We start from the raw sequence: 18,421 nt of genomic DNA on the forward strand, positions 1-18,421 counted from the left end.
ATGTTAGGAAGTATTCTTATAAAATATAAATCTTCTCTATTTCAGTAATTTTATTTTCAACTTTAATAAACTGAGTTTAGAATTTAGCTTAATATAATATCTAAGAATCAAATAATTTCACTTATAAATTTATAGAGGCTGACTTTTTGAGATACTGTCTTCATGTTTTTGTTAACCTAGATTTTTTGCTTTTTTAAAATGAAGTGATGCTGCTGTTTCATTCAGAGTAACTTAAAAAAATACTTGTAATCAGAAATTAGTTTTATTTGTACATTTTTATTTTATCCAATTATGATATTTTCTTAAACATGGAATTTATTATATAATGTTTGCTTTATGTTTTTTTGAAGAATGAGAAATGTGGATTGATTGTCACATATTGTATATTGTACAGATTCATAAAGTGTAAATGCATTGCTTTGTGTACTTTCTTTATGCTCTAATATAATTAATTTGTTTCTAGATGCTGGCATCACCATCTACATCAGGTCAGCTGTCTCAGTTTGGGGCAAGTTTATACGGGCAACAAAGTAAGAGTTTTGTATTTATTCTGGGATCCTTTATTTAAGAAAAAAAAATAACTGAAAATAAAGAACAACCAATTGCTGCCTTTCTGGGTCAATTCTAGGATTAAAGGAAAGATTTTTAATTTTCGGTTTTCCTTAGTTGGCGTACATAGGAAAACCTCATTGTTTCAGAACTTTTCTAATTCAGAACTTACTATTATTTGGATATAGGGTAGATTGAAATTTTTTTTACATCCTTTGTATGTTCCTTTGCAGTACAGTGTTTTTGAAGAAGAATTTGCTAAACAAATTAAAAAAAAATAGACATCCTCTATGTTTTCAATTAGAGGAAGTTAAAAAAAAACTTTATTTGTTTGGTCAGTTGAGTGGCTTGTTTTGTTTGGTTTTCAGCTTTTTTATAATGAAAGACCATTAGTTAAAAATCTGAAATGTTCTCTTTGTTTAGCAAATATTTCTTTTACTGTAGCTCAGTCTGGATATAGAATATATGTTTCTGACTCACAGTTCAATGCTTTTTCTACATACAAGATTTTATTTAAGTACTGTAATGCTTTTATAGCGCTTAGCACAGTGCCTGGCACATAGTAAGCGCTCAATAAACATTAGCTATTATCACATAAAATTTTTATAAAACTAAGTTATAAAATCTTCCTATTTTTTTCAGTTAATTTTCCAAACTGTTAAATATTAATAAGATTTTATTATTTATTATCTCTGTTAATGTCAGAGATTGCTGATCTCTCATCTCTGTTAATGGGAGGAGGTTGTTAAAAGGGATATAAATTCCCATCAGAGATTACAGGAAATAGAGTCACTGGACGAAACAATCTGACAATAGAGTATCTTAACCAGCTTCAAATAAAAATCAGTTATTTGATTTAGAATCCTTTCCTATTAGTATAATAAAAAAGCAAAGTTTTGGTAGGTATCAGAATAGTTTGTCAGACCACTTTATTCTTCAAATTTATTTTGGGGAAGGAATTTAATTTTGTTAAACATAGTTTCAATATACTTTTTTCTTCCTTCCATTTTTGCTGTGGCATGCAATTTTGTTAGTATAGAATTAGTAAATAAAACTATTAATTGCTTGCACATAGTAGCAGTTTTCCTCTAGTTAAGTGGAAAACATTTTTAAAAAGCTTTATATTGCATAAAAGAGGTGTTGCTTATTTATCTACAAATGTTCATTCTAATTGTTGAGAGGATATTATTACTAGTTTGCTTCATTTATCCTGTGTTTTAGTATAAAACCTACTACTTTCACCTTTCTGGCAACCCTTATCATGAAAATATCTAGTTATTTTAAGCCACCCCTTATTTCTATAGAGTAACTGCAAAGAACTTTGTTTTCTTTTTAAAGCCCATAACTTGTCACAGCAGAAAGTAGATATAGAATAGGAAAAAATTGTATTTGAGAAGGTAAGGTTACTTTACGAAGGAGAATGGCAGTTGTTTTTACAATATAATCAGCTCTATGGACTTCTGAAATCTGATGTCACTTTTTAACCTGCAAACATGAAATTGTAGTTGGGCTAAGATATGGAATGGGTTAAGTTTGAAATATACTTACTTTATTGGTATCAGATATTTATTAGCTTCTTAATTTGTGTAAAATGATTTTGCTCATGATTAGGGATATACAAAGATTAATAAATGAGCAAAGTTATTTTCATTAGGAAAAGTATTTTAAGGTATTCCATTTAAGAAGAAATCATATGTGACAGATATTTCTTGTATTCCTGTAGCAATTGTCAATCAGCATTTTCAATGCATGGTTCAGTCTTTTAATTGACATTGTAGGTATTAGTCTACAAAAAAATTGAACCTTAGGTGAACTGGGAAATGTCTTAAATCAGGGAACTGTTATTCCTTTCTAGGGTACAGTCTAAAAAGCTAAAGCTAGTAAAAAAGACAGAGGCTGGATTCCCACCCAGTCTTTTGGATAAACCTTAGGGTCAGATAGCTCAGTTAGCTGATAAGTAATCTGAATACACACCTTGTCAGACAAAAGAACACCAACTGCCCTGTGGGATTTGAAGGTCCAGGTTTTAGTAGTATAAATTAGAATGATAAAATTTGAGGAGCTAATCTTAATAAAGAATGGAGAGATAGGAGTGGTAGGTGGGATAGATTAGTTGATGTTATTCTTATGGCAACAAATTGTAATTGTGCAGTAGGCTTGTTACAACTGTTCTTTTGCTTCTCAAGTGGATTGAATAGTGCCATTACCTCTGTATTCAGATTGGCAAAGTTCAGCAGGAATTTGCACCATTAAAATGGAGATCTACCATCTGTTTTATGTTCTTGATGATTACAGAAGTTAGAGGTTGAGAAGGAAGAGTGCTTTTCCAAACTGAGGGTAATCTCACTGAGATTAAACAAAGGGAGGACCTTCCTCTTAGAATGGATATAGGGCTGCTGAAACTTATGTTTTGCCAGATTTGGGTGGAAGTAATTGTGTAGTACATAAGGGTACCTAGAAGATGCTGGACTGGGGACTTGTATGGTTCCTATATAGTCTGAATGTATCCAAGTATGTGATAGGATACGTCTAACTTTTCATCTAAGAATTCATGTGAATGCAGTGTACCAAATGATAACTATAGAAGCCATTGAATGGAATCTTGTACTCAAGTTGCATAATGTTCTCTACTTGTTTTCTTTGCAAGTGTGCATAAGGTTTTAGGTATACTTTATAGGCTTAAAGACCCCCTCAACTCCCTGAAACTATCTATTAGATTGGAATTAACAGGGAACCAGCTATTAATCTCTCCTGGATATTCAGTACATTGAAATTAGTGGCAATAAAGTTGTAGTGACTTTTTCTTTCTTACCAACACAGTTTAGAACCTTGGAGAACTGGAGAAAAGGGAAACTGCTATTTACTGAGTGCTTGTACTATTTATTGTCTTATAGGCACATAGGTTAACAAGCTATCAGGGTGAATCCATGGTACATTCTTGTATCTGAATTCTCAGAGGACCTGGGCATCTAGCTGGGGAAAGAAACTTGTCTTTCTGGGATCTGGACTCCTGGCTTGAGAGCAGTGGCATTTTCTCATGCTTTCTACAGCATTCCTTTGGCCTCCTGTTTTAAGAACACAGAGGTGAAGGCTACTTGTTTTGTGGAGAACCAGAGCACAGGTGGAGTGATTCAGAAATGATGCTACTGACATGCATCACTATGGTTAGGTGAATGACATATTTTAATAGTTTTAAGAAATTATAGGAGCATTTAACAGATAGTTGAATTAATACTGAATGCTATGGGAGTTCTTGCTCTCAAGAAACACATGTCAAGACATTTATATATAAAATGTTAAATAACAGCCTATAATGCTGATACATGGATTAAAAGGTATCATATTGAGTGGTATGGACAAGCTTAGGGTTAGGGAGAAAAGCACAGTAAGCTACAGTGATAAGGAAAAGTTTCCAAAAGGAGAGGAATTGAGGTTTTGTTGTTTTTGTTTTTTTTTTTTTTAAGGCATTGAATTTAATAGCTACTAAGTACCTACCACATAATGGCATTATGCTGCATAGCCCAGATGTGTGTTAGAAGAGGCTCTTTTATGCCATACCTTACAGTGTACATACTTCTGTGACTTGCCATGCTTATTTCTTGCATGTCCTCATTTGCTTTTGTATCCTCAGTATTTTGTACATGATAGGCACTCAGTAAATGTTTATTGAATGCATGATGTGCAAGATATGGTCCTTAGGTATATAATGTAGTAGATAAGGACACAAGTTATTTTACTGCAGAGCAGAGGAAAAAGTACAGAGTTTTCTGGATGTTTCAGAGGTGGGAGTCAGCACATATCTTGGAGAATGATTAAGAAGGGATTTAGAAATGAAGTCATGTTTGTCATTGGCCTTGAAGAAACTATGGGTAAAGTTGTTCTAGTAGTGGGAACAATGCGCTCAGCATAGGGTAGATTTGAAAGTGGTCTAGTTTATGAAGGCAAGGGAAACCTATTATTAGGCTGTTATATTGGTTTCATGCAAGAAGTACAGTCTTTATAATTCTGTGGGATATATCTCAAGATCTTTAGCACTTTCCAAGGCCAAGAACAACTATAGCATACAGTTTTCCCCTAGGAAACAACGATTTCTCTGGTGAAAACTATTACTGTGTTAGACTGTAATCTTCACCATCACCTTTAGGACCATCTGGACTTTTTTTTTTTTTAATCCTTTTTGCATAAGCATGTTTCACATTCACCCTACCCAGCCCTGAGAAGCTGATAATTATTATGTATTTACTGTGTGTCAGGTGCTATTTTAAGTACTTTATATAAATCAACTCATTGAATTGTCACATCTACCCCAAGAGAGAGAAGTGTGCCTATCTTAATGGCCAAGGTTTTAAGGGATTAAGTAATAGAGCCAGGATTACATTACTTAGTAAGTGTAGTATGATAACAAGAGTTGAGAACAGAAGTTTCTTTGAATCCTGAATGCTACATTATTACTTACTGAATGTCATGACCCTAGAGGACCATTAGCACATAGTAGAAACAACAAATGTTAAAGCTACAGATTTCAAGGGTCTACTGACCAGAGCATTTTGGTAGTATTTAGTTAGCTACCTCTACCATGAATGAAGTATTATTCCAAGAGCTAAGAGAATGGCAGATAACAGAGATCTTGTTTTCATGGAGCTTACATTTTCAAGGAGAAAGAATAATCATGCAGCTAGCTAAGTAAATCATATAATTCTAGTAAGTACTATAAAAATTAAGTCAGATTAAAAAATGAGTAGATGGGATTACTACTTTACATGGAATAGACAGGCTATCTCTGAGGAAGTTCTATTTGAATGGAAACCTGAAGGTTGAGAAAGGGAAATCTTTGGAAGGATCTGAGGGAGAGCTTTTTAGGTACAGACAACAGCAAATGCACAGGTGCTTACTCATGAGAATGTAAGAAAGAACCTAGTGTTGAAGGATGAGTGAGAGGGCTAGTGTAATGAACAAAGTAGAAGGTTGATGGAGTACCAAATGCCAAATCATGGAGTCTTGTAAAGATTTGGTAAAGAATTTCGATTTATTCTAAGTTTAATTGGAAGAATTTTAAGATACAGTTTTATTTTTAAAAGATCACTTTGCTCTGTAGTAAATGGACTGGGTGGGGAGGGACAAATGATATGAAAGACAAGGCTATTGCTACAGTAGCCCAGGCAAAAAAAAATAGGATGACTTGGAGTAGGAGTAGAGGTGTTTAGAAGTGGTCAGATTAGGATATTTTGGAGACAACTAATAAGATTTGGTGATATAGGATGTGAAAGAGAGAGACCCAGGATTTCTAAGGTTTGAGACCTGCATTACTTGGGGAATGGGTGCCATGAATCTATAATGGAAACTTAGGTTGAAGAGGAGTACAAAGTATACTTCGGAGCTTCACAAGGATGTTCCATAGGTAGAGTGCCAGCTGCTGTAAAGATCCAGCCAAACATTGTCTCTCCGCTGGTGCTAACATAGTAGCAGCTTTTCATAGTTGAGGATGTTGAAGCCCGTTAACTCCAGCCCAGTAACTCCATCCATCTGTTTCTTTCTTTTTTTTTTTTTTTTTAATTTATTTATGATAGTCACACACACACACACACAGAGGCAGAGACACAGGCAGAGGGAGAAGCAGGCTCCATGCACCGGGAGCCCGATGTGGGACTCGATCCGGGGTCTCCAGGATCGCCCTGGGCCAAAGGCAGGCGCTAAACCGCTGCGCCACCCAGTGTTTCTTTCTTGTCTACATCCTTAATACCCCAAAGCAAACCCACTCCTCCTCTAGGCATATCACTTGTCGTCATTTTCATATATCTTGGTGTTTTCTCATCGTAAACTGTTAGAATATTTTTACCTTCCTGACTCATCACCACCATCAAATACCTGAACTAGGTCTCTTTAATTATTTAATTCATGTACTGTTCTCCAGGAAACATTTTCTGATTCCAAATCCATTTTGCTTTCACGTCTGAGTTAGCAGTCCCTCCCATATACATCAAAGCACACTATACATGTACTGAATGTAAACACCTGGATCGTGACTTTAAAAGAAAAAAAAGATGCTCTTCTGTATTTCTATAGGATGAAGGAAAGGAAAAGTATTCTAGGTGGAGAGGGGGATATGAATAAAAGAACAGGGACAGATTTAGAGGACCAGGGAAAGAAGGAAGATTGTAAGTAAAATATGTGGTACGTAAAAAGAGTTTATAATGGAGTGAGTAGAATATTAATTAAGAATAGAAGAGTTACATGTCAGTTTTATCTCAATAAAGTTGGGGCTAAAAAAAACAAAGATTAGAAGCACAATCCTGACAGATTTTTAAAAGACTAAATGGTGATTGGATTTCATAGGACAGTGGTTCTGTACTCTTGACTGTACCCCTAAAAACAGCCAGGGAGCTTTCAAATCCCACTGGCCATGAGTTGCCTCGATTCAGACCAAGTGACAATTTCTGGGCATGGAATGTAGACATTAACGTTCCATAGGTGATACAAGTTTGCAACTACTGTAAGAAGTGGAAAGTGATTGGTTGAAAAAGGATGAGTGTAAGAGTTAAGAAATTATATTATTTTTATTCTTCATTGTGATTTTTGGTAAGTAACTTAATTCCTGATGTTCTTTATCTCTGTAACTTAGTTGGATGATCTCTGGAGACTCTTCTCTCTAAAATCCTTTGATTTATTTTATTTATTTATTCATGAGACACACAGAGAGAGAGAGGCAGAGACAGAGACACAGGCAGAGGGAGAAGCAGGCTCTCTGCAGGGAACCCTACGTGGGACTCGATCCCGGGTCTCCAGGATCAGGCCCTGGGCCGAAGGCGGCGCTAAACTGCTGAGCCACCAGGGCTGCCCAGATCCTTTGATTTTTAAGAAAGGAAAATACTTAATAAAATAATATTACACAAAAGATTGAGCAGCTAAGTGCAGGGCAGATTGGAGGTAAGAAGATGTGAGGACAAGTTGGAGGTTAGAAGGTGGTTATTCTTCATCAGTGTGGGAAGAATAGTTGAGTTAGTTCCTAGGAGAAGCTAGTTGCTTTGGAAGTGGAAGGGAGGACGCTTGAAGCTCTTTTGCATCAATTAGGGATTTTCCACCTTTTCCTTAAGAAAAATTTCAAAAGACTCATTTAAGTGTGAGTATTCAAGGATTTGGTTGCTGTGATTGGAGTTTTTTCCTCTATAACTTGTATTATTGTTATTTTGTTTTTAGCAAAAGATTGAATAAAGGATGGCATATCTTGCCATAAGATACGTATAAGGGAGGTGTGGTGCTATTAATCAGTTTGTGCAGTGGGAATAATTCATGGAAACATTTGTTAGATCATATTCCTTTGAATTTCTGAAAATTGGTCAGTTCATTCTTTGTTTGGTGCCCTGCCAGGTAGGAATCTACTTGGAGTATGTTCATATAACTAGTCTGTCAAATTGAAAGAAAAATTTGATTCAGAAGTTCAAAATCAAAATTTGATTCAGAAGCTCTGAAGTTAAGTTAAGCTGCTTCTTAACTTTTTAAAATTTATTCCTCATTTATAATACTTTTTACCTGTTGTAGTTTATGCCAAAATTTTTAATGATTTTTTTTTCTTTTGGCCTGCACATCTTCTTGGTATCGTATTTTGAAGATTTTCTGTGATTGTTTCTAAATATATTACTAAAAGAGTAAAGTTCTTTCTCTTTTTGATTATATCCAGTTACAATTATTTAACTCAAGTAACTCAAATTTAATGATTAGTGTATTTTATTTCCTAAAAATAAAATCTTCATATGTTTCTATTCAGTGATATTCTTTATTTTTTTAATTTTTTATATTCTTTATGTTTTAAAAGAATTCAATTTTTAATTGAATTTGAAATAGGTTGATTATTAAGGTATTCAAAACTTGATGATCCTATTTGCAATTAATACATTCCTCTCCTTTTTTTTTCATATCTACCTAGTTCAACAAAATGCAACTCAGACTGAATTAGCTGTTTTGTGAAATCAAGAGTGTTGAAGGAAAAATTAAACACTAATCTTTCAGTTTTTTCATACTGTCTTCCTCCATTCTCAGCCCTACAAATTAACTCATGTGCCAATTCCTAATTGACTAAATAAACCATACACATTCTTGTTTCCATCTCCAAGTGTTTTGCTAATGTTCAGATAATCTTGAAGATATTTCTGAAGTTACAAATTTTCATAATACAGCATAGAATATTATGTATATGAAGGATTGAAGTAAACGAATCTCAGTCTTTTGTAAGGCATATTGATTATTAGAAAACAGCCAAAAGGTACTAGATTTTTTTTAAGTGTATGTTTATTTATAGTGATAAAGGTCTAAGAGAGTGAAAGAGAAAGTAAAATTAGAAAAAAAAACTTGCATAGGTATAGAGGAAAGAGGGAAAAAGAAAATGCAGGGAAAAGACTGAGGGAGGTTTAGAAAATATTTGAGAGGTAAATATTTTTTAAAAAAAACACGAGAAAACATAAAATAGATAAGAGGTGTTACAAATTGGTAAACACTCACATGGGGTGTTCACTTAGTGTTATATTGGGCTTCTCCCATAGGGCTGCCATGAAGAATACTAGGAGTTAAGAGATCTAAATTCTAGTCTTGGTTCTTTGTATCACCTTGGAGAAGTCCATTAACTCATCTGAGGTTCAGATTCCTCATCTGTAAAATGCGAACATTGGACTAGGTGATCTTTAGGGTCCCTTTTGGCTCTAAAATTGTGTATTTCTTGGTGGTCAATAATTGTGTGAAACACATTCCTGTGGTTAATTTGCAGCTGTCGCTGACTTTAGGACAGCATTATTTGGGGAGAAGGATGTAAACTCCCTGAGGGTAGGAGCCTTTTCTACCTTGTTCACTGCTGTATCCCCAGCAGCTAGCGCAGTACTTGGCACATAGTAGGCACTCAATAAATGTTTGTTAAATGCAAGATATGAAAAGTATCACTTTGATGGTTCACTATGAGAGCATCCTACAAGAAACTAGTGGCTTAGGAGAAGTAAAAGACTGATTTCTTCTGAAGAAATTTTATATGGCTAATTTTTAATCATCTTTTCCCTTATTTTGTCCCGATTCAGAAAAAATATCTGCTGCCAGTGATAATACGGTCATAAAACTTGGAGGGATCAAACATAAACATGGTGAACTAAACCAACATATAATGTAGGCCCTTTAGTTCCCTCCATGTTACATAAAGAAATGTAGAAGTAACCTCTGGTCCTCATGGAATCTGACTGAAAAGAGTACACCTAGTACACAGAATAGTGTAACTATATTGAGTTGGATTTATTGGCTTCATTCAGTTGAGAAGCAAAGTTAGGCTATAACTGAGTTCTGTGGCTGGCAGATTCCAGTGGAATCTTTGTGATCCACTGCTATCATTAGGTTAGTTATTTACATTGTTATTATGCCAAAGGTACTTGAAGTAAAACATTCAGAACATATATACACTCCAGTTTTTTGGAGGTCATAGTTTCAAAATACTCAGGTCCTTGGAATTCTTGCTCCTGGAATTAGAACAAAAAGGGAAGAAAAGAGTCACTTTAAATCCCTAGCACTAAAGTAATCTATGTATTCATTAGCTCTCCGTCTTACCACTTTTATTTAACTTCCAGTTCAGAATAGGTTTAGTTGACTGGTAGGCCATTTCACAGCTGACTAGAAACAGCACCAAAAAGTGTGGGTCAGGAAATGGAGGCATCCATAGGCAAATACGATAACTGGTGACAGCTGGACATCCTTACTCTGAGGGATGGAAGGGGGATATTTCATATTAATAAAAGTTAGGAAATATGTCATACATTTTTGAAATAAGTTTATCCCAATTTTTTAAAATGTTTTGTTTCTGAATGGTGAAACTTCAGTAGTCTGTAAAATATACCTGTTTTGGAACACATCCATCCTCTTGCATCTGGCCCTAGGAGTACTAGATAAATAGAAGGTCATTGTACTTTGAAAACTTAAATGTTTTAAATTCTTGCCTCTTACAGTTTTATCAGCTTGAGTTTTTTTTAACAGTTACACTTTATGTTGGGTTTGTAAAAATTGTAATGTTTAGAAATATGTATGTATAAATAGATTTCTAAATGCATTTAAAAGGATCATATAAAAATTAAAGCTACTTCAGCAGTGAGGTTAAATGTGTACCTCAGTTATGATTTAAAACATAAAAACACAAGATTGCAAATTTCTTAAAGCCATATTTGTATAAAGTGTTTTCATTGAAACATAAATCATCTGATTTGTTAAAACCATTGGCAGACATAGTTTATCGTAGAATAGAAATATGAACAGAAGGTAGAAATATGAAGGCAAAAATCCATTCATAATACTAAATTTCAGATTAGAGCCATTTTTGTTAAATTCAGGAGTCCATTTGAAGTGAATTGAATATATCCATTAAAAATTTGCATATTATATTATGTTAGGTCATTTTAAAATGTTTTAAATTGCCACTCCAGAAGATGGATAACAATTTCATTCCTGATGGCAATGAATTTCCTTCTTCTGAATTTTTTTAATAGGTGCACTAGGCCTTCCAATGAGGGGGATGAGCAACAATACCCCTCAGTTAAATCGCAGCTTATCACAAGGCACTCAGTTACCGAGCCACGTCACGCCAACAACAGGGGTACCAACAATGTCACTTCACACGCCTCCATCTCCAAGCAGGTATTTATTGATGGACCAGAATATTTCTCAAAATGTATCTTTGTAGAGTAAGCAAACGTATTAGTTTTTAAAAGGTAACTAATTATTTCATTTTTCTGGTTCAGTGCCTTTCACTGAGGAAAAGAAAGTTAATACCCTATGCTCATTTTATTTCATTGCAAACTGATAAGAATAGTGTAAGATGTTTTTATCGTGCATCTAGCATACTGGTTGTCAGCTGGGTGGATATCAAGGATTAATCACCACCTGGGGAGCTTTTTCAGAAGCCAGCTCTTCCTCAAAAGAGGTTGTGCAATTTAAAATCATTCCTCAGGTGATTATGATTATTGCTCCCTCAACACACATCCATTGCTCTAGTGAGTAAAATAAAACAAAATTACATAGGTGATGCATATTAGTATGAAGACGGTAGAATGACATACATTTGGAATGAAGTTACTTTAAATAAATATGTGAAACACATTTGATTATTTTATGTCCTGGTCACACCATTAGTTTTCTCATCTTAAATACCACCTTATCTTAGTTCTGCTGTAATGTACTCAATTTCTTGTTGGTTTGACTTTTCAAAGAGCTAGAATGACCAGACAAAAGAATTAAATTAATGAAAATTAGCAGTGTAATTTGAAAGTATATTTGAGGTGCTGGGGTTAGGCCAATTGATTATTTACAGAGAATTTTAATGAGTGATTGTAGAGAGCTTATTTAGTATAATGGACTTCTTTTTCAGGGGTATTTTGCCTATGAATCCTAGGAATATGATGAACCACTCCCAGGTTGGTCAGGGCATTGGAATTCCTAGCAGGACAAATAGCATGAGCAGTTCAGGGTTAGGTAGCCCCAACAGAAGCTCGCCAAGCATAATATGTATGCCAAAGCAGCAGCCTTCTCGACAGCCTTTTACTGTGAACAGGTAAGATGTTTACTGATACTGTGTATAATTGTCTTTCTGGGTATTTTCAAATGTGCCTTTTCATATTCAACGTTCTGTTCTTGAGTCTTCTGTCTCATAAGTTTGTTTCATCATATTTTTATGATCAAAGATTCTCTGTTAAATTCTACAACTTTAACCTCCCCAAACTTAAAATTTTGACATGTTCTTTTGAAAACCAGTTTGATTTTGGAAAGCACATAAACGGTTTTTGTTGTTGTCAGAAAATTGTTCTTAAGTTGCCACTAGGCAAATTTTTGTTGATAAGGTCCTTCCTCTGTTAAAAGAGGCTGGCCAGACTAATGAACAGTACTGGGAATATGTTTGACTATTACTGCCTTGCTTCAGTCTTTGGTTTAGTACCATTTCAACTGAAATTCAGTTTTGTGCTTTGGAGACTTACTGACCAAAGAATTTTTAAGACCACCACATCTACAGTACTTGAAAATAGTGTCACATCCGGGATTAAAAACCAGAAGATGAGCTCTTGTCCTTTTTCATTCCTTTTTGCACTGTCCATTTGTTCACTATGCAAGTGATAATGACAATATGAAGACCAGTTGTCCATTTTATTAGGATTTTTAAGTTGCTCATATAATTAAATGAGAGTGGTGACTAAAAGGCTTTGTATCTTACAAAAACAGTGTTTAAAGTTCGCCAATTTTTTTTTAAATGGGGAACTGTATGAGGAAAAAGGATCTTGATCTATTTGCTATCATCTTACCCATTTAATTCACTTTATCTACTACTTGTAAAATCTGGATTAAAAATAGATTATTAGCACATTTCCTGTTTGATCTTCATCCTATAAGCTCTAGTTCTTTTATTTAGATTTATGTGTATTTCTCTTAATAATTTTACTGCTCTTAATTTTAAAAATAAATATTATTTGTAAAGGGTTATCAAAATTCATAGTACTTGATAGCTCTTCCTAATCATGTACTTCTTGGGCTTTATCACATCTTTTCTTATAGTATTGTTCATTGATGTATATTTAAATTTTTGCCTTTCCATATTTTTTCACATTTTAATTGTTTTTTTAAAAATACAGTGCCTGTAAATTGTCAATGAAACATGGGTCTCTAAAACCCTGTTTATTACTATTTTTTTCCTGTTTATTACTGTTGATAAATTGTATTTGTTAGAGTGTTTTCATCCCTCAGTTTTTTCAATATATGAAGGTACTTATACCAACAATTCTAACATGCTATTAAACAAGTATTTTTAATGGCTTTCCTACTCTTCTCTAGAGTATTGTTGTTTCACCAGCTCCATGTTTTGTGAAAGTATTGTTTGGCCATGGTTAGTTTTACAGTTAGACCAAAAAAAAAAACATCATCTTCAAACAGTTTAACCCTACTCATAACACTGTTACACTGTCTTTTATCAGATTATTTGATGTTAAAGATGCATACTTTCATTGTAGAATTTGCATTAACAGCTCTTTTGACATTCTTAATTACTTCTGGCCTTGCTTTAAGTTCAAACTTGTTTCTGTTCTCTCATGTTTAGCCTTGTGCAGAAAAGGGAGGCATTTGTAATTATTTACCAAGTTCCAGTTGTGCATTAATTTGGAATTGAGGGTATTATGGAGAGATTTGCATTTTCTTTTAAGTAGCTGAAAGATAAACTATATTTAGATTAGAATGACGTGTTTTTAGAACACTAAATTCACCATGTAATTCAGGTAAACAAAACATTTATTGAGTGCCTGTTGTATCCTCCTGAACAGTAAAGGCAGAGGATACAGAAATGACCATGACGCAGACCCTGTCCATGAGGAGTTTAGATTCTAGATGAGGAAGACTGTATGAAATAAGATCTTTTATGGAAAGTGTTAATGACATACTTTATAAGTAATGGAAGGAAAACAGGTATTCAGGAATAATATTTATGCCCTAAACTGCATGTTTTTAAGATTAGTTACTTCCACCAGTGTATCCAGTAAGTTGGTTTTCCAAGTACCTAAAATAGTACCATTAATCTCTGTTTTCCTTAAGGCTTGTGGGTAAATTCTTTGCTTTTTGTTTTTTAAAATCATCTGTTTAAGACATTTTGGTTCTCAGTTCATGGAAGGACTTCAGGAGAGTTTTTAATTAAGGTTAAACTCAGAAAAATAAAATTAGTATTTGTTTTTAAACATACTGTTGTTATATGAGGAGATCAAAAGTATACACTTTTGTTTTTCTTCACCTGAAAGTTAGTGTTCTTACTGTATATCTAAAATTATTTTCTATGTACCCAGTATGTCTGGATTTGGAATGAACAGGAATCAGGCATTTGGAATGAATAACTCCTTATCAAGTAACATTTTTAATGGAACAGGTAAGCTTATTCGGAGGTAGTACCCTATAAAAAATATGATAGATCTTTGAAATATAAAGCAATTCAACATACTGGTCTTAAAATATTATAAGATTTTTCTGTTAAACTGGTAGAATTTAATTTAGTGAGAGGGTTTAAATCAGTGAGTGAACAGTTGACAGATTTAAATACACTTTTTCACTGGACATGGTAATAGGATACTGTTAGAACTTTAGGACTGTTTCCTTAACACCCGGAGAAAGCCTAAACATTAACTTAGTCTGTGTTTATGCCTCAGAATCTCTTTTGCTTCAGGAGCTTTTCCTATCCTCAGTCCTGTCACTACAGTTTAAATTAGGCTGAGCGGGACAGCATTCTGGCTATAGAGACCCAGATTGAAGAAACTTTCATGATTATATTGGAGCATTTAACAGTTTTTCTTAATAATTTTAATAATACTAATTGTGGCATTTAACCCTTGGATTTTTTTTAATCCAGTTTTATATGTAAATTCTAATTACATAAAATTCTGATTTTGAATCCTATAGTCTGTTGGCTTATTTCTTTTATCAACTGCTTCAGAGAGAAGAGAACAAGAAGCTTTGTTTCTATTCTGCTTCAGGTTTCACCCTCTTCCACTTTTGCCTCCAGACCCTTTCCAGAGAAAAAATAAAGGATGTTGTATGGTCATGGGAGCAAAAATGAATGTGATCGTTCAGAGAGAACTTTTTTTTTAAAGAAAATGGAAGGGAAAGAATGATCAGTGAAATGGAGCATATGTGGAAGCAGGAGACAGGATTTAGTAATGAAATGTCATTTGTGACTATGAGCTTGTAATTTTTAAGTGTTACATGTTTAGCAGCATAGATTAATCAAATTCGACTTTAAAATTCCAAATTTTAGCATTTAAAATTATAGTTTTGTGTTCAAGATGTTAAAATGCTATAAAGTACCATATTCTCATTGTCTGAAATGCACTTTTTTCATATGTATCATAGTTTAATTGGCAAGTTAAATTTTTTTTAACTTGAAATCAAATTATGTATCATAGTTTAATTGGCAAGTTAAATTTTTTTTTTTTGGTTAAATGGACCATTAAGTAACAATGTGTCTGACAGTGCCATCTTATATTCTGAATTATGCTTTCATACACTTCCATAAATGTTTAAATTATTTTTAAAATTGAGTTTTAACTAAATTTTAACTATTTTTAGGAAAATTGTTTCCAAGTCTTTACCTAAAAATATAATTTGGGAGGTTATTAACTAATTTTTAGGTTAAAACTATTCTCCAATAAGACAATTTTAAATCCCATCTTAGAGGACCTGAAGATGTGTATTAAAAGTTGATATATATTCAGAGTTTATAGTTTATTTATAACTATAAATAATTCAGGAAAGATTACTTTCATAGCTTGAGACGCCATATACATTTCTGCTGTCTTTTTATTAGTAATATCTTCTTTAAATTAAAAATTCATAAATTATAGTTGGTTTAGAAATAGTGGACATAATTTTATCTTTCACTCTTCATAATTTTAAATTGTAATCTGACTTTGAATGTTAAGAGTGTATTGTTTTACTATCACCAAAGTAATCTTGAGATAGTTTCTGAGATTCTTTGAATTATGGAACTGGGAGAAAAATAAAAAATTAAAAGGCCAAATAAATTGGAAATGGTGTAAAACATTAACACATTATATAAAACAAAGATTAAAGAAAAGCTATAATGCAGGCCAAAACTAAGATAGAAAATTAAATTCTTCAAAAATTAAGAATATAAGATTGTAAGAATAATAGAATAATAAGAATTGAGAAGAAATCCAGGGGATGATTAAAATAGGCAAAGTAGAGGGGCACCTGGCTGGCTCAGTTGGTAGAGCATGTGACTCTTCGATCTTAGGGTTGTGAGTTTGAGCTCTACATTGGGTGTAGCTATTAATAAAAAATAAAATCTTTAAAAAAATAAAATAGGCAAAGTAGAACTGTTGGATTAAAATTTAATTTTTAAATGGAAGCGAGCTGATTTTTCTCATTTATAAATGAACAGTAATTAACTTTATTCATTTAGTGTATATTTATTGAGCGCCTACTATGTAATAGGTAACATAAACTGGGCTTTGCATCATACTCCCATGCTTCCCAACTTGCCAGACATGGGAACCCTATCTACACCACCCTACTTATACTCCCTACCACAACCACCACCACCACCACCACTACCACCACCGACACACACACACACACACACAGACACACACAATTTGTGTATGAGACAGGTAGGCCACAAGATTAGAAGTTCTTAGAGTTTCTGCTTCCACTGCCCTGTTTCAGATATGCTTCTGGTCATATGCAGGAGGCAAATATTACCATCCTGTGTATAACTAAAGCTTCAAGCATCCAGATTCTACCTCTACTTTTGGATATAATGAAAAGAGCAGTTATGCCACAACACTCTCTCGTTAGCTAACAAGCTGTAACTTCAGAGTGCCATCCTTTACAGGAGAAATAATGTACCACCTTACTCCTTGTCTGTCTTAAGTCTCTAGGATTTGAAATTTTTATTATGCTAGCTACATATTACTTTGCTGCATTATTCATGAAATTCTTTTGCATGAAATTAGTCCACAAGTGTTTGTTGTACACCTACACATACCTAGTACAGTGCTGTGCATTATTTAGGAAGAAGGTACTGTCATTTCAAATTATATTATGGTTGGTCTTTAATAATCTCTTTAATGTTTGTAGAATCTGGGTCCCTGGCTGGCTCAAGTCAGTAGAGATCAATTTACAGTCTTAATCTCTGGGTCATGAGTTCAAGCCCCATATTGGGCATAGAGATTATTTTAAATAAAATATTTGTAGAATCAATAACTAATGTTCTTTCTCATTATTTAGATGGAAGTGAAAACGTGACAGGATTGGACCTTTCAGATTTTCCAGCATTAGCAGACCGAAACCGAAGGGAAGGAAGTGGTAACCCAACTCCATTAATAAACCCCTTGGCTGGAAGAGCTCCTTATGGTAATTAAGCTTTTTAATGATGGCTAATGGAAACTTTCCATTGCGCGCGCACACACACACACACATGTTTTCTAATCAGAGTAGTATAGTTTTGTCAAAGCTGATATATGCAGTGTGTGTTTTCCTCCCAGAATGCCATGATAGCAAAGTTAAATGGGAAAAACAGTTTGTACAGAAACCCCAAAAGGAAATCCTCATTGGTATTCAGAGGTTATTTTCTTCTGGCATTTCTGCCTTAGTACACCTTCATGATCATTTGTGGTCTGCCTTTTCTTAATTCATCAGAGTTTTAAATAATACACTTCTACGTTCTTAGTGATTAATACTGACTGACCACACATTGAAGTTTTTTCTAAGCCAATTTCTCAACCTCCACACTACTGACATTTGGGTCAGATAATTCCTTGCAAATAAAGGACTGTTCTGTGCATTATAGAATGCTTAGCAATATCCTTGGCTTCTGCCTACTTGATACCGATAGTATCCCCCCCCCCCCCAAATCATTGTGACAACTATAAGTGTCTCCACACAGTGACCAATATCCCATGGGGGGAAAGTGCCTTCTGTTGAAGACTGCTGCTGTTCATGGATAGTTTATGTAGACTCTTGGTCACAATTAAAACCCTTCCTCACTGTCTCTGAGATTTGGCTAAGTGAAAAGAGGGGGCATGAAATATGTGTGGTAACAATTTAGACATGAAAATAACATAACAACAATGCAGCCATATTCTTATATCCTTAGTTGTTTCCTTTTGGAAGAATCTGCTAGAGACCAGTAGCAGAAACAATGAACTTAAAGGGATCAGTTCATAACTTTCTAAGATTATTGTTTTTCCTATTTTCATCCAAGAGGATTTCTGTGCCTTTCAGAATATGAATACAAATAACAATATGTGAAAAAGGGAAATTTTATATTGTTAGTATTCTAAGGTTTCCAAATTAATCTTCCAAAAATAACAAAAAA

The 18,421-nt window shown here is 33.9% G+C and overlaps 1 protein-coding gene across 4 annotated transcripts in view; it reads left to right on the plus strand.

Annotated features, from left to right (window-relative positions):
- CNOT2 (CCR4-NOT transcription complex subunit 2) overlaps positions 1 to 18,421 on the plus strand; it is a 116,040-nt gene that overhangs the window by 81,043 nt on the left and 16,576 nt on the right. For 3 of the 4 annotated variants that reach the window (XM_055327953.1, XM_055327954.1, XM_055327955.1), the window contains 5 exons: positions 464 to 530; positions 11,052 to 11,199; positions 11,930 to 12,112; positions 14,376 to 14,455; positions 17,332 to 17,457. In XM_055327953.1, the coding sequence (XP_055183928.1) occupies positions 464 to 530; positions 11,052 to 11,199; positions 11,930 to 12,112; positions 14,376 to 14,455; positions 17,332 to 17,457 (604 nt within the window). The remainder of the gene's footprint in view (positions 1 to 463; positions 531 to 11,051; positions 11,200 to 11,929; positions 12,113 to 14,375; positions 14,456 to 17,331; positions 17,458 to 18,421) is intronic. The other variant, XM_055327956.1, reaches the window with a different exon arrangement.

Source organism: Nyctereutes procyonoides, unplaced genomic scaffold, assembly GCF_905146905.1.
Source record: "Nyctereutes procyonoides isolate TBG_1078 unplaced genomic scaffold, NYPRO_anot_genome, whole genome shotgun sequence".
NCBI lineage: Eukaryota > Metazoa > Chordata > Mammalia > Carnivora > Canidae > Nyctereutes > Nyctereutes procyonoides.